This window comes from Sphaerodactylus townsendi, linkage group LG04 (assembly GCF_021028975.2).
Source record: "Sphaerodactylus townsendi isolate TG3544 linkage group LG04, MPM_Stown_v2.3, whole genome shotgun sequence".
NCBI classification, from domain to species: Eukaryota; Metazoa; Chordata; class Lepidosauria; order Squamata; family Sphaerodactylidae; genus Sphaerodactylus; species Sphaerodactylus townsendi.
This window is the reverse complement of record NC_059428.1, coordinates 41,990,973-42,006,463: the sequence shown is the minus strand read 5'-3', so window position 1 is coordinate 42,006,463 and position 15,491 is coordinate 41,990,973. Positions and strand designations below refer to the sequence as shown.

Sequence of the window (15,491 nt, the reverse complement as noted above, 5' to 3'; positions counted from 1 at the left end):
GCACTTTGGTGGCAAAGTTTTAGGAATTTAGCAGATATAGCTTGCATTACAACTGTCTCTATCCTAGGAAAAGCTGTTTAATTTCTGCAGGGCAGACCATGGTTAAAGTTTGTTTTAAAAGTTTGATACCTTTTGAGTGGATCTTAAGGAGCTATATTTTGTGATTACATGTAGCTTCTGTTATTCCCTTCCCCACTTAATTGTTGACATTGTGCTATACGTTAATATTCTTCATTAATACCCCCCCCCCCCAGCTATTGTACCATACTTGCATATGTTAGTGAGGACAAATATATGTATTTTCTTGAAGAAGTGTATATTAAAAGGGTGCAGAAAAATCCAAGCTCTACTATCCTACTTACAACTGAAGAAGTCATATAATAGCTCCAAATGTTTAATATACAACTGGTGTGGTGTAGTGGTTAAGAGTAATAGGCTCAAATTTGGAAAACTGGACACAGTTCTGACTCCTCCACATGAAGCCTGCTGTATGACCATGGGCTGTTCTCTCAGAACTTGCTCAGCCTACAAGAGGCAGGCAATAAAAATCACCTTTGAATATCTCTTGCCTTGAAAATTCCATGGGATCACTGTAAGTCAGCTGTGACTTGACAGCACTTTACACACACACACACACACACAAGTGCTTACTGATTAATATTGAACACTATTGATTACGCATATGTATTTTGTGACATAGGTTCAGCTGACAGGTTATTGAGTGTATTGGTTAGAGGGCTGGACTAGGATTCAGGTTCACTAGGATCCATGGCTTCTCTGCCATGGAACTTGCTCAATGATCTTGGGCGACTCACTTATTCAACCACTCTCAACTCCTTGGAGAAAAGAGAAGGTAAACATGTATTACAATGGTAGATACAGGGTTATTAGACATTAGGTTATTAATTGCTGGAATTGCCAGTGGAATCCTGTAGAAAGGGGGAGCATATTTCTTGTCAAAACTCAGTGTAGAAACATTCTTTACATAGCTTAACACAAATAACAAACTGCGAGGGAGGGTGAGTAATGAATTTATGTCTTGATAACAGAGAATTCAAGGAGAAGGCAACGATATTTTTTTGTATAGCACAGTTGTCAGTTCTCAACCAAAAGACTCTTCTTTGTTTAATAGATGTATATAAGTACAACAAAACATATAGCATTCTGTTCCTCTAGGGCTTTGTGGGGGTGTTCCCTTTTAGCATTCAAGCCCCTCTGTATATTCTCTTGGTGAACTTATCTTGTGCCCAGCTTGTCTGCTTTCTCAGTTTACTTAGTGATATGCCATTCCAAAATCAACTCATGTGCTTATATGTAAACAAGGTCAGTGCTATTTGTTTTTAAAAGCCCTTATGTATCATTTCCCCCAAAATTTGAGGTAGCTTTCTGTAAAAGTAACAAGGCAATATCGGTTAAGGTAAAAAACAGTTTTAACACTCGTAACTAAAGCTATTGTGGCACATAAATACTGACAAATGAGTTGGAATCTGCTGTGTCAGAAGTGAGATGTTTTGTATACCTGACAGAGGTATTATTATTTATTGAAACATATGTGTCTTCCTCTCCAGGAAGTTCAAAACAGTTTACAAATAAGCTATCTTAAAAACAAATATAGTAAAACAACTACAAGATACCCCTTAATGTGCAGCTCAACACCAGACATTAGCCAAAAAACCCAACCATTACTCCCAAGACTAGGATGGAGTGTATTGTTTTATTCTTTTTTTTAAACTGGTCAAAAACCAAATAAACATATTGGTTAATTGGTACGATGGTGTGTTTAATCATTTCCAAACAGCACAATCAAAAACCCCAACAAGACTATGCAGAAAATAGGTGAGTTGTGCTGAAATCCTAAATAGAGTCACATTAAGTCTATTATGTCAGTGGGTTTAGAACGGCACAACTCTATTTTAGATTGTACTTTTATAGGCTTTTCTAAGGGGTTGGATCTTGTCCAGCAGGCTTCTTCATATGACTGCAGTCCTAAGTGAGCTCTGGCTCAGAAAAGCTTATTTCACACTACACGTTTTATCTTTTAAAGTTTGTGATGACTAATAAAAAAGCTTTCAGTTAGCATTAATCCTGCTCAGTTTAATCTATACACTTAAGGAAAAAAGGGAAATGTGTAGATTTGGAGTACAATGACTAGCTTAGCCTTTAGAATGTAAATTGTAGCGGGCAGTCTCTTAGATATGTGGATTCTGAATAATGAATGACTGTAGATCTGAGACCTTGAACTGAGGTCAAAAGCTAATTGGTAGCCAGAATAGATGCTACAAAGTGAGTCCTTAACCTGTACAAGGTTGAAAGATTCATTCACAGAGCAGGCATTAGATTGTTATTGTTGTAATTTACAGTGTAATTCCACAGACAGGAGCAGTATATGTCTTTTCAAAACTCAGTGTAGAAACATTCTTTATGCAGTTTAAATCTTCTGCATTCTACATGCATCAACCATAGTGGTCTAATAAAAAGAATACACACAAAGCCAGCTACTAAAGTTGTGTGACACACTGCATCAAGAAGAATTGCAGTGCAATCCGGTACAGAGTCATTCTATTTTATGTCCATTGAAACTACTACTGTAAACTAAACTGACTGCATAGTCTGTAAAAAACCTAGAAGCTGGTTCTAACCAAAATGTAAACTTTGGTTGTTATTATTAGAATTAATGCTAACCATAACTAGCCCTGAGAAGGAGTAAATGTAAGCAGGAAAGAAGAGAAGAAACATAAGGCTGGAAGGGAGAAAGATAAGAGGAAAGTGAAGGTCTGTGGAGCATCCTCAAGACCCCAACCATAGTTGGAAGATTGGATGGCATTATGTCTGCACAGTTTCTGTATGAATGCTGTCAATCTGTATCCATGATGGAAAAAGATCCATATGAATTACAGAGACATGGGACTTTGCCTTCTTTCTTTGTCGAATACTGCCTAAGAAAGAAAGGGAAAGTTTGTTCTAATCTGAACCCTCCTATAAGGTTAAATTGGTTGATTTTCTAATCTGCATCTTGATTACCTTAGAACTTCTCAAACAAAGAATGATATAGACCTGCTTATGATCAAATAATATCCTGAAAATAGCAAAAAGTTAGGGGAGTTCAGTTAGCATGCCTTCACTATGGGCACTTTTGCACATGCAGAATAATGCACTTTCAATCCACTTTCACAATTGTTTGCAAGTAGATTTTGCTATTTCTCACAGTAAAATCCAGCTGCAATGTTTGTTGAAAGTGCATTATTTTGCATGTGCAAAAGTGCCCTAAGTATTGACAGTCTTATGCACAATAGCTGTTACCTTGGAGTTACATACAGATTTAGGAAGCAATTGTCAGAAAAGCTTCTTTATGCACAAGAGATGTAGAAACCTTTGACATTGAAGAAATGCTTAATATTTTCTAAGGATAGTGTGAAACTTAATTACCTGCTTTTGAAAATGCTAATTATAAGATGATGCAAAATGCTGCTATTTTCTCTCTTTGTCTTTCAGTAACAGCCATGGAAGGGTATGGGAAAAATGCAAATCCACTTAAAGTAAGCTTTTCTTTGTTTGTATCCATTATTTGGGAATTCAGCTCATTATTTGGGAATTCAGCTCAGAAGTGGTTGCATACACCTTGGGGCAGAACATGATATTGAACTGGGATCTGGGAGACCCAGGTTAGAATTGTTACTTTACCATGAAAACAAGCTGGGTTGAGCTTGGGTCAGTCATTCTCTCAGCTGTTGTGAGGATACAATGAAGGGGGGGGGGCACATTGTAAGCTGTTTTGAGTCCACATGGGGAGAAAAGTGGGATATAAATATCTAAATATAAATGCGAATGAACAAACATACCTGTCTGTAAGAATACGTTTAAGAATACTATTTGTGAAATGCTTTGGTTATTGAGAGCACTATATGAATACATTCTTAGAAAAAAAATGATGTTGATACTCTTCTATAATAGCAAGATTTTAATTAGCACTAATTATATATTCACGATTATCGCTCTGCTTCTCTTTTTCCTCCTATTCTCTGAGTGACTTTTTGTTCTTTTTGCTAGGATGACCCAAATATATTCTAAAATAACATGAACAAAGTAGACTTTATTGAGATCTCCATTGTTCTATCTGATTTTCAATGTTAGTCATTGTACATCCATTCTTTAGAGGTTTTCTTGTTTTTAAAAATTTGTAATCTCACTCTCATTTTTACTCTACTCCTTTGTCTCTTTTCCTATCTTATCCCTAAATCATGTTTTTTTCATATTTCCAAAAAATTTTTTTGTATGTTTGTTGACATTGCTGTTGTTATGCACTGTTTACTGCCTTTCTTTCTCTGAAACTTTTAATGTTTCATTTCTGCCTTTTGTAAGACTTCAGTCTCAAAATAAAGCAACTGTAGTTTTCAAACTGTAGACTTTACTGGATAACCAAAGCATAAGGAGACATAGACGATTTCTGCGGAACAGAGCTCGGGCTGGATCTTTAATCCCTGATACCCACAACCCCCCTCCGGGCCGAAGGCGCCTGCTGCAGCAAGATAACAAAAGGGGAGAGTAGGAACATCACAACACAACGATAGTAACACAAAGGACAGGAACTACTTCACACCTAGGAGGATGCCAGGCCAGCCTGGCTATCAGCCCTCGATCCGGGAGGAGGTGGGGAGACAGGCTGGTGCCTGATAGCGATGGCTAGAGTCGCCTTCCCCGATCGCCTGAAAGGGGCCATCCTGACACCTTTACTGCTTGCTATTCCCTTCAATCACAGTTTTCCCTGTTTTTCATTTCCTTCTTCTGGTTGTTCCCGTAGGCATGGTAAGAGGTGGCCCAAGGGGCTTAAGCCCTGGGCGCCACTTGAGGGCATTACATGGGGATGCATTTGGCTGCCCACATCCCTCACCCACAACCCAGGAGCCAAAAGCGTTTCCACTCCTGCCCTGTGCGCCACTGGTTGCTGCCACCCCCAGCCACCCCTGCCAGAGCTGCACACAAATGATGTGTGATCATCTAGTGTTTGAGAGAGAGACTAACCTCATCCATGTTTATTCAGAAGTAAGTTCTGCTGCTATCAATTGGATATCTCATCAAGTAACCAATCAACCTTAGAAGGAAGTACCGTTGAACTCTGAGTTTATCCCAGGGCAAATGTGTGCATAGCCAAAAACATTTCCTGAGAATCAACTCCATTAAATGGACTTCTGGGGCAGTGGAGCCCGGGCAAGGGGGGTGCAGTTTCAGTGCTTGCCCCGGGGATTTTCTGTAGCTACACCCCTGCTTGTTACTCCTTGTGCTTGGCCAGTACTGAAGGAGTTGTAGCTGCTTCATTTTGGTTGCAAGTATGTACTGAGTTCCTGAAACAACTTTGGGGTAGAAACCACCTGGATTTGTTAACAATATAAAGAAGTTTTTCTGGAAGAGCCTGCAGATGTGGGAATGTAATGTGTACAAATGTAATGTGTACAAAATATAACCATTTTGTGACACTGTGAGGAAATACAGAAAGCAATCCTTTCTTAGAACTTGGACTGCTTCTTCATGAATTCTCACCCTGCCCCAGGAACACAAATTAAATGGCAATGTTCACATAACATTGTGCTCATTTTGAGCATGACTCGTGAGTTTTTGGGGGCTTCCTCCTTTAAACCATGCTAAAAAAATGCCTTTGATCTGGCTCAAAGGGGGAACTGCAGGTAAAATGTCTGCCTGAAGAACCCAACCTCAGGCTTCAAAAAGGCATGGAACAGCTTGCTGCTATGCACCATTCTTCACCCTTCAAAGTCTCAGCAGAGAAAGTGAGGAAAGGGGAGGGAATATGAGCTATAGGGAAGGGGTTGCAGCAGCATCCTTGATGGAGGAAAAGGGGAGGTGGCAATGTCACTTCACTTGCTGCTACTGTGTGGGGTACATTGTTGTTTCCAATGTTACTGTGGTCTTGGACCCATTCCCCATCTGAAAGATATGGAGAAATGTCATACGGTTGTAGGTTAAAACTCTGCAAATATTAAATATTGGTTTCATATGTCATTGTTAATAAATGCTTGTACTTTTATTATATCCAGTCCTTTATTTAGTGTGGACATAATAATGCCAGCCAGTTGGTTCCAACATCAGGTTTTAAAAAACCTGTATTCCAGTGTTTGGCAAAAAGATACTGTTTCTCACTTTTGTGTGTGTATAACAAAAGTAAATGTAAAATCTTATTTCAGTTTCGAATACCAAAGAAGAAAGCCAATATGCAATCAGATGAAATTCGTATTCAGTCCCCATTGTCCAGACTCACAGATGCCCACCATTGGGACTACCCGTTGAAAGAGGTAAAGAGAAGCTACTTGCTGTTGGTTCTACATGCTGATAGTGTTTTTTTATTTCCTTTAAAAATAGTAAACATAGTTTTGCTTTTATGTTATGTAAAGAAAAAAATATCTAATTAATTTTAACAGTAAAGACTGTCCATTATGATAAATTGTATCTTTAAACTATATTTTGTGTAATTGACGTTTGCCTGTTATAAATGTTGTACAAGTCAGTTGTTTGATCATGTTGCCTTTCTTTTATATTTGTTTGTTTGCTATCCTCTCCTTCAAGTGGCCATGCAGTGTAACTTAAAATATTGTGCTCCCTTCCTCCATTTTGTCCTCACAGTAACAACTCTATGAAGTTGGTTATGCTGAGAGGGAGTAACTGAGGGTCACCCACTGAGCTTTCATGGCAGGCAGAGCTAAGGCTGGATCTTTCCTTTTCCCAGAAAAAATGAGAAATGTTTTGGAAAATGGAAATATATGCAATAATTTCCTATGCATTTTATTTTGCTACTTCAACTATAGAAAAAGTATAATCTGGAACCTATCTAGCATATAAGAGTATAACTGTTGGTCATTTTTATGGAATATGACAGCAGTGATGTAGGTATACATTTTTTATGGGATGGGTTTGGGGCGTGGCCACACCTCCGCACTCCCCTCAGCTTTGCCGCTGCTTGGTTCTGCCCTCTGCTCCCCCCTCCCCCCCACAGCCGGCTGAGCTGGCAGCCGGCAGTCCCTTTTGCCCTCTCCTCCGGTGAAGCCACAAGAGACTGCCATCCCTGGCCTTGGAGAGCTGCTTTTATAAGCACTGAGAATGGGGACGGGGCTTGGGGAGGTGTGGCCACACCCCCAGGGGCGGGTGGGGTGTGGCCCAACCCCTGAGCCCTGCCCCCCGCCTCAATGCTTATAAAAGCAGCTGCCCGGAAGGGAGGGCAGAAGGAACTGCCAACTGGGAGCCCAGCTGGTGGGGGGGCAGGGGGCGGAGCTTCAGACATGTAATGGGGGGTTGAACCCGGGAACCCTCCACCTTACCTACGTCCTTGTATGAGAGTATTGGTGCATTACTTTTCTACAAGCAAAATTGCAAATATACACAATATTTGAGAGAGAGGATGCAAACTGTGTGCTCTATATTACCTTACCACATGTATCTTAATTTTTGTCACCTGAAAGGTAGGAAAAAATAGAAACTGATAGGAGAATTGATGTAGTTATGACCACAAGCATAGATGATTGTAAAAGGGGACTAGACAAATTCATGGAGGATAGATCCTTTAGTGCAGGGGTAGGGAACCTGCGGCTCTCCAGATGTTCAGGAACTACACTTCCCATCAGCCTCTGTCAGCATGGCCAATTGGCCATGCTGGTAGAAACTTTGATGGGAAGTGCATGTCCCTGAACATCTGGACCCTGATTCTAAATGGTGCTCCAGTCTAAACCTGTTGAAATCAATGAACTCTCCATAGGGTTACACTGTTAGTGGCTACTGGCCATGGTAACAATAGGGAACCTCTACATTCAGAGGGACTAAACCTGTTGAATAACAGTGCCAGAAGGCAAAATCAGGCCTCTGCAGACTTGTCAGCCCTCCAAAATAACTGGTTGACCACATTGTGAGGCAGGATGCTGGACTAGATGGACAACTAGTCTGATCCAGCAGGGCTCTTCTTACATTGGAAAATAAATTTTATGGTAAACAAGACAAAGTGTATTATGTGGATAGAAAAGTTTAATGCAGTCATAATAGATAGGAACAGCATCACTTTATACACAACATCTTAATTGTTGCTCAGGACATTCACATTTGGATAATAAACATATCCTTGAAAATATGTTGTGCATGTCTTCCGTGTACCCTGTAATTACTGGTAGTTTTCCATTAAAAATGTTGTTATATTTGTTGAATCAATATATATATCTTACATTAAAAACCTTGTTATATTTTTTGAATGAATTCATGAATTTATTCATTTTGAATGAATAAAATCTTGTCTTAAAAAGAATTCCACCAATGGAAAAAGAAAAAAAGCCTTAGTTTTTATCTGAGTTTCCTAATTTTTTAATTTTAAAAATCCTCATACTTTTTCATGCTGTACATTTTGTGAGTGAAACATTTTCTTTAAAAGTTTAATTTGTCCATTCCAAAGTGCAGAATATTTCATGAGATGGTTTGTTTTCAGGGTTCCTCATCATTTCCTAGTTTTTCTTAAATGAGGATGTGATAGATTGATTTGGATACGATTATTTATCTTAATTGAGGGAGAAGATTGTCCAATTTCTTCTCACTTAGAAACTGAAAACAGGTGTGTTATTTATACTCATCATACAAAAATTTCCAGTCCAGTTGCACTGTAGGAATAGTTAAATTTATTTTCTCTTTGATACCGAAGAGTTGTTTGTTTGTTTTTAATGGCCTGGATCAGGGATCTGCAACCTTTACCACCCAAAGAGCCATTTGGACCCATTTTCCATGGCTCCGAAGATCTACCGAGCCGGAGAGCCTCCGGTTTGGCCCCTCCACTCACCTTTCCTTTCAGCACTGCTCTGGAGGGCTAGAGGGACACGCCCACGCTACCCTCTGACCTCCAGCCATGCGCAGCCGCAGAATAAGGCTGAAAGAGCCGCACGTGGCTCCAGAGCTGCAGGTTGCAGACCCCTGGCCTGGATAATGTTTAGATTTGGTTATACCAACAGCCCAATCCAGAACGGGCTGGTGGCCGGGGGCAGTGTCAGAGCCCTCTGCAAGAGGGCTTTCCCACTGCACAATAAGCCCCCCCCCCCCATGAAAACCCTCTCAGGGGATAATAGAGATATGCCATGGAAAATGTGGCATATTTATGAGGCTGGCAGTGGAAGCCAACTAAGGTTGGCTCCACCCTCTGGAATGCCCCTGGCTATGCTAGCGCAGCATCCTGTGCCAGCAAGTCTAGGCAGGAACAGCGGCTTCTGAGTTGGCAACTGCAGAGCCGCACAGAGCTTACCCTCTGGGGTAAGTAACTCTCCCCCACCACAGGGCATTTGCCCCTTGTGCTGGCAGGTTGGGCACACATGCTGATGCAAGTCTGTGCCAGCTCCAGAGAGGGATTCACACGCCCCCTCCTGGATTGGGCTGTAAGTGTGTTATCATTTGGTAAATGATGAGTTCCTCTTACTGCTCTTCTCCTATTTCGTGTAATTTTTTTCACCATTGCAAGGCATACATCCTTTCTCATCTCTTTCTCATTAATTTCTCCTGCCATCTTTTCACATCTTTAACTGTTTTTTCTATTCAATTCTTTCCCCATGATACACTTTAGTGGAAGTTGGAAACTAGAAATAACTTGTATCACACAAACTGCAACAGAAAAAGACGCTGTGAGAAATATCACATAAATGATGATGCAACAACACTTGGGTAAGCAGTGGAAGTTTTAAACTCAAGAACAGATATTTTATGCAGTAATTTACGCAACAGTAATTTTAAAAATGTCTAGTGTAATCAGGCAGCAGGTTTCTAGTGTTTTTTGCACAAGGGTTTATAACAACTCGTATGACAATCATTATCTTAAGAGAGGATTTCCCTCTTCACACAGAAAGAAATACCACTTTTAAGCAGATACTTGCAGGAATCTGTATGTGCATTATTTAAAAACAAAGAAAGTATGCTTTTTCCTTCAAAATGGTTGTTATACTGCTAAGTGTATTCATGCCAATTTAATTGGTCAACCTGTTAACTGACAAAAATACATGGTTTGCCAACTGAGATTTTTGATTGGTTGACAGTCTACTATGAATATATAGTGCTTGCAATTTTTCAAAGTTTTGGATATATGTAGTTTTATTTTCTACCCTTGCCAATCTTGAGATGGATTCCAATTTGAAAAATTCCCACTTAACCTAGTAAATAATCAAGTAAAATATGAAATGCTGTATACTAAAATAGATTTTAAAAGGTCATATGGGCTTACCCTCCAATTGTTGAAAATCGGTCTGAAGAAGAAAATCTAATATGTCTACAGCATTATTGAACGTATGCTTTGATGGATTTCTGGGGGATGGGATGTTAACAGTTGTGGGTTATCGATTGAGGATGCCTGTCTGTGTGGTCTTGCCATTACTTTTTGGACCATGGATTTTGGTTGAACATGAAGCAGTTGTAGGTGATGAACTCTAAAGTATGTATATGGGACTATAGTTGAAAGTAGCCTCACAAGACATAGCATCTATATTAATATAAATTCAGTGTTCATGTAAATTCATAGACAAATTGGATGGGTTCCAGTGTTTCTGTTCTACTGAAGGTGGAGCCTTCCTCTACTACGAGGAGACATTTTCTGGCACGAGTAACCTCTCATCAGCAGAACACACTCTTCCTCTAAGAAAGGCAAAGCTCCTTGCCCTGGCTGACGCTTCTACCCTTAGCAGGACATAAACTATGGATCTAATCTATTAAATCTACATTATGTTTGTAGTGGTTTATGAAGCTATGATTGGTATAAATCCTGGCATGCACGTTGTACATTTAGCTACTTTCTTGGAAGTTCCATTGATTCCTACAGAACTTCCACAATGGGCAATATCCTGAGCTGTATACTCAATCACAAATATGACTGGGTTATTTAGTAAAAATCAAACTGTCCCTTAACAATTTATGTGATGGTAGAAAATGATTGTGTTATATGTTCTAATATGAGCAAAGTTGGAAAACTTTTATTAGTCTGCAATGAGTAGAAGCAATTGCCTCGTTTGATGGAGACTTGTTTCTGATTCAGTATTACCAGAAGTGTATTCCTTTTTTGTTTGTCTGCATTCAGATTACATGATAAACCAAGCTGATGAAACACCAGTTTGCTGTGACATCCAAATGCAGGCTGGCCAACAAACTGTTGTTTGATGATAGGCATTAAATGCAGATTCTAAACCACGATTGGTACTTGTTTTGCTAACTGTGGCTTGTGATATTTGAATCCCAATTAGATGAATAATCATTTTTCACATTCTTCATAAAGACATGCTTAAATAGAGCAGAAGTTGAACCTACCCATTCTTTTTGCATTCTGCTGTCAGTGGGGCTTTTTAAAGATTACATCTTCCCAGATGCTTGGGACTATGCAGCTTCATTGTGTCCTAAGGGTCAGTTTAAAAGGCATTTTGCTAACTTACACAGTAAAAATTGCTCCTCATGAAACACTGTTAAAAACAGTTCACATCCCACATACTGCCATACCTTGCTCTTCCCTCTTCCCAAGAGAGTGCCCCCACTAAACTATTTGCAATTAAACTACAGCAAGTGGTAAGCATCCTCAAAATGGTCTATGACAAATTAGCAAAAGGGGGGCAGGGGAATGTAAGATCTATTTTGAGTTTCAAAGCAATACTTATGTAGGATACCGAAATAATTGGACCCACAGAATAACTGATGGATGATTTGTATCTGAGTTGGAGGCTAATAGTGCAATCTGGGGGGGAGGGGAAACTGCTGCGGAGGCAGAATGCTACTAATGCTGACATAAGGGGCATTTGTACTAACACAGAGGCACTTACGCCGGCACTGGGGAGCTATGCAGCAGTGCAACACCAAGGTGCCATTGTAGCTGCGGTGCCATCACATCCGCAGTGCAGGAGACCACACCGGCATCAAAGGGGGTGTTTTCGGTGGTGAGAGCCAGCTGTAGTCAGCTTCGTGAGCCCTTCTGGACCAGGAACACCACATTTGCCAGCACACACCTACACCAGCAAAATCAGTAGTGCGGCCCAATGTGCCACAGAGGCCACTTGCAAAGGAAAAGGGCAGTTCTACCTTTGGTTTGAAAGCCATGGCACAGCAAGCCTCTTAGGAGGCAGCACAGCTGTCCTGTCCCCCTGGCTGTGCCACAACTATTTCCCCTCTTCAGGATTTGCACTGGTCTTCCTTACCCTTTCCCTATCTATTCATGGTAGCTGACTAACAGTGAGCAGGTTTATACATTGTGAGGCTACTGCTCGGCAATACTGGGACGCTTGGAGTAAAACTTGGGAGTTCCACCTGGAGGTGAGAAAAGAAACAAGCAGCAGACTAATTGAGATTTATATATGTCTTTGAGGTAGTGCAACAAGCTGAAGTTAAACATAGCAATTTATTTTGCCATATTAATTCAGCATGTTTGTAAAATCAGTTTAATGCTTGTACATTTCAGATGGGCAGTGACTATTAGTTAACGTGAGGGAAATTCCTCAAGCTCCATTATTCAAACTACTCTGGAGTCTTTATTTTCTGGTGCTTTTGTTTTCAACTTCCTTGGTAAAAAAATCTTTTGAATATTCTAATTAAAACACAAAAACCAGGATGGTTTTCTGCAAGCACACAGGGAGGAAAGCATTAGGTATTGCAAACGATCTTGCGCAAATGGAATTGCATTAAGTCTGTTTATGTTCCTATTTCTGTATTACTGGATCCAGGTCAGTTCCATTTGTGAAAGAACTTGTGTAATATCTAGTGTGATTCCAGTTGACAAAAACTTACATAACGCCTAGTACTTTCCTCCCTGTGTAATGAAGTGCCTGAATATTGGTTGCATCTTGTGCCAGTGGAAACTCAAATGAACATACAGTGAGCTTGAAGTAGCACAAGTGGTTACTGTAATCTTTCTTGCATTTGTTTATTCAATAGCTCTAGAGCAAGTCGAAATTTTGCACTGGATCCAACCCAGTGTCAGCATAATACAATATTTTGATGTTGCATTGATCTATTGGTATGCGCCATACTAAAATGCACAGGAATTGGTGCAGTCAATCTCATCAGGCTACTTATGTTGATTTTCCTACCTGCTGCTTTTCAGGGATGCACTTCACTTTATAGTATACCCTTGTCTTGCTCCGTTCTTATAGCTACATAAATATTCTCATTTATGTAATATAAATGGATTAATATTTAAAAGATGGACTAGTGAAATGTTTACCAGTATAACCGATGGGAAATGGTGGAGGAAGAACAATATTTTGCAAATACCTTTTGGGAAGTACTGGGGCTGTTTCTCGGTGGAATGATAGAATTTTGAAGAATGACAGAGAGAATGTTGGGAACTACCAGTTACCATGATAAATATCTATATAAGATAGATCATAAATATATAAAAATAAAACATGTATTAAAAGCTCTTTTTTGAAAATACTGGTTTATCTAGGTTAATGTCAGAATCTGTTCTACTTGTATGATGTTAAGTTTCAAGCGGTATTATTAACTGAACAGCTGTTTTTGTTGCCAGCAGTTGAAGAGAAATACATGAATTCTTATGTATGAAGTTAACAGTGTCTTTGGACTTCTGTGGGCACTGTGGTTAGCTTTGTAAAGTTGTTCTTGGAAGATCAGAATGCCAATAGTTATATTGTATAAATGGACTACTCTTCATGTTGTTAACACTAATAAAATGAATCCTAGTAAAATTCTAGCTTTCAAAACTTTGAATATGCATGTGCTATAAATGCATTCATGTAATATCTTCACAGAAAACAAGCTGTCTCATAGTGATGGCGAAAGAGGGGCCTATGTATTTTCATTTTATACTTTATTGTGCATTTTGACCCAGGAACTCAGAGCAACACAACCTTTTAAGGATTTTTAAAAAAAGTTTATTAAAAACAAAAAATAGAAAAAAAGAAGCTTGGTAGTTTACAAGCAAAGCCAAGAAAGGAAACACCTTAAAACATAATAGAGACACAACTGAGTCAAATGAACACCTACAAAGCAGTAAAGCTAAATTAGCCTATACTTACACAATTCTCCATCAGTACCGTGTTTCCCCGAATATAAGACAGTGTCTTATATTAATTTTTGCTTCCAAAGATGTGCTATGTCTTATTTTCAGGGGATGTCTTATATTTCTGTATTCTGTTCGTCAGGCATGCTTCCAAACAAAAACTTTGCTACGTCTGACTTTTGGGGGATGCCTTATATTTCGCACTTCAGCAAAACCTCTACTACGTCTTATTTTCCAGGGATGTCTTATATTCGGGGAAACAGGGTAGTAGTAGTTGGAAACAAATAGTTGGAGCATATTCAGAGTTGAAAGAGACAGAATGTTTTGCAGCAGGTACAGGAGGCAGAAGAGTAGCAAGACAGTCCTGAATACTAATTAAATAGGGATCTCTCACTGGGCATGATGACCTAATTACCCAGTTAACAATTAACCATTAAATTATCTCAGTTGAATTCTAGTCCATTCTAGAAAAACAGTCTGTGACCTTGGTAGATAGAGAGCACCTGAGTCACCTTAAGGACAACCCAGGCCAAGAAATCTTACTCAGGCATCCACCCAGCTTAGAAACAAGGTTAACCCCTTCATTTCTTGACACTCTATACGTAATGCATATTATCTTTTTTCAGCCAAAGTTTCTATATGCAGATTTTAATCTGGCCCTCTCTTTGTGGCCTTGTTTGCATGTTGCTTTTGTGATAATGACATGATTATCTCAAAGAAAATCTCAGTATGCTCATATATTCATATATTTCTTTGAACACTTGTTATACGCCCAGATACTAGTCTCTGGGATACTACTCTGACTCTACAGAATTACCCAGATCAGCAAATGGATTTCTGAAAGAAAATCTGCCTATGCGCTGCTGAATTTACAGAGTATCTCAGGATAAACTTACACTCAGAGGAAGATGCTATATCTCAGTGGTTCTCAACCTGGGGGTCGGGACCCCTTTGGGGTCGAACGACCCTGTCACAGGGGTCGCCTAAGACTCTCTGTTCTCCATCTGTAAAATGGATAAATGTGAGGGTTGGGGATCACCACAACATGAGGAACTGTATTAAAGGGTTGTGGCATTAGGAAGGTTGAGAACCACTGCTATAGCTGTTACAGAACTTCTGGCTGAAATGTCTGTTCCCTTCTAGGACTGAGCCCTGATTTCTTGGGCTTCCTCTGAATCATTCTGTAATTTTAGGAGACTTAGATACAGGTGATTCTTAGTTATTTAACACATCCCCCGACACTGTTGTTCATAATCCTTCAATTCAGAAGGGCAATTGACTTTTTTGTTACCTGTGAACAGTTGGACTTTATCAGATATCCAAGCAAAAATATCAGATGTAATTTGCTAGCATCAGAATAAAGAGGACAGCATTGGTCACGCTTTAGATACACAGAAGATAAAGCCATCTCAAGCAAGAATATATTTTTAAAAGACTAGCAATAGCCTGAAAAGCAGAAACAGTTAAGGTAATCCACCTTAATTTT

At 39.6% G+C, this 15,491-nt stretch overlaps 1 protein-coding gene across 5 annotated transcripts in view; it reads left to right on the top strand.

The window, feature by feature from the left end:
- The window catches only part of SENP7 (SUMO specific peptidase 7), a 55,764-nt gene that overhangs the window by 678 nt on the left and 39,595 nt on the right, over positions 1-15,491 (top strand). For all 5 annotated transcript variants that reach the window (XM_048493341.1, XM_048493345.1, XM_048493344.1 and 2 more), the window contains exons 2-4: positions 3,493-3,536; positions 6,195-6,302; positions 9,587-9,684. In XM_048493341.1, the coding sequence (XP_048349298.1) occupies positions 3,501-3,536; positions 6,195-6,302; positions 9,587-9,684 (242 nt within the window). In that variant the 5' untranslated portion in view covers positions 3,493-3,500. The remainder of the gene's footprint in view (positions 1-3,492; positions 3,537-6,194; positions 6,303-9,586; positions 9,685-15,491) is intronic.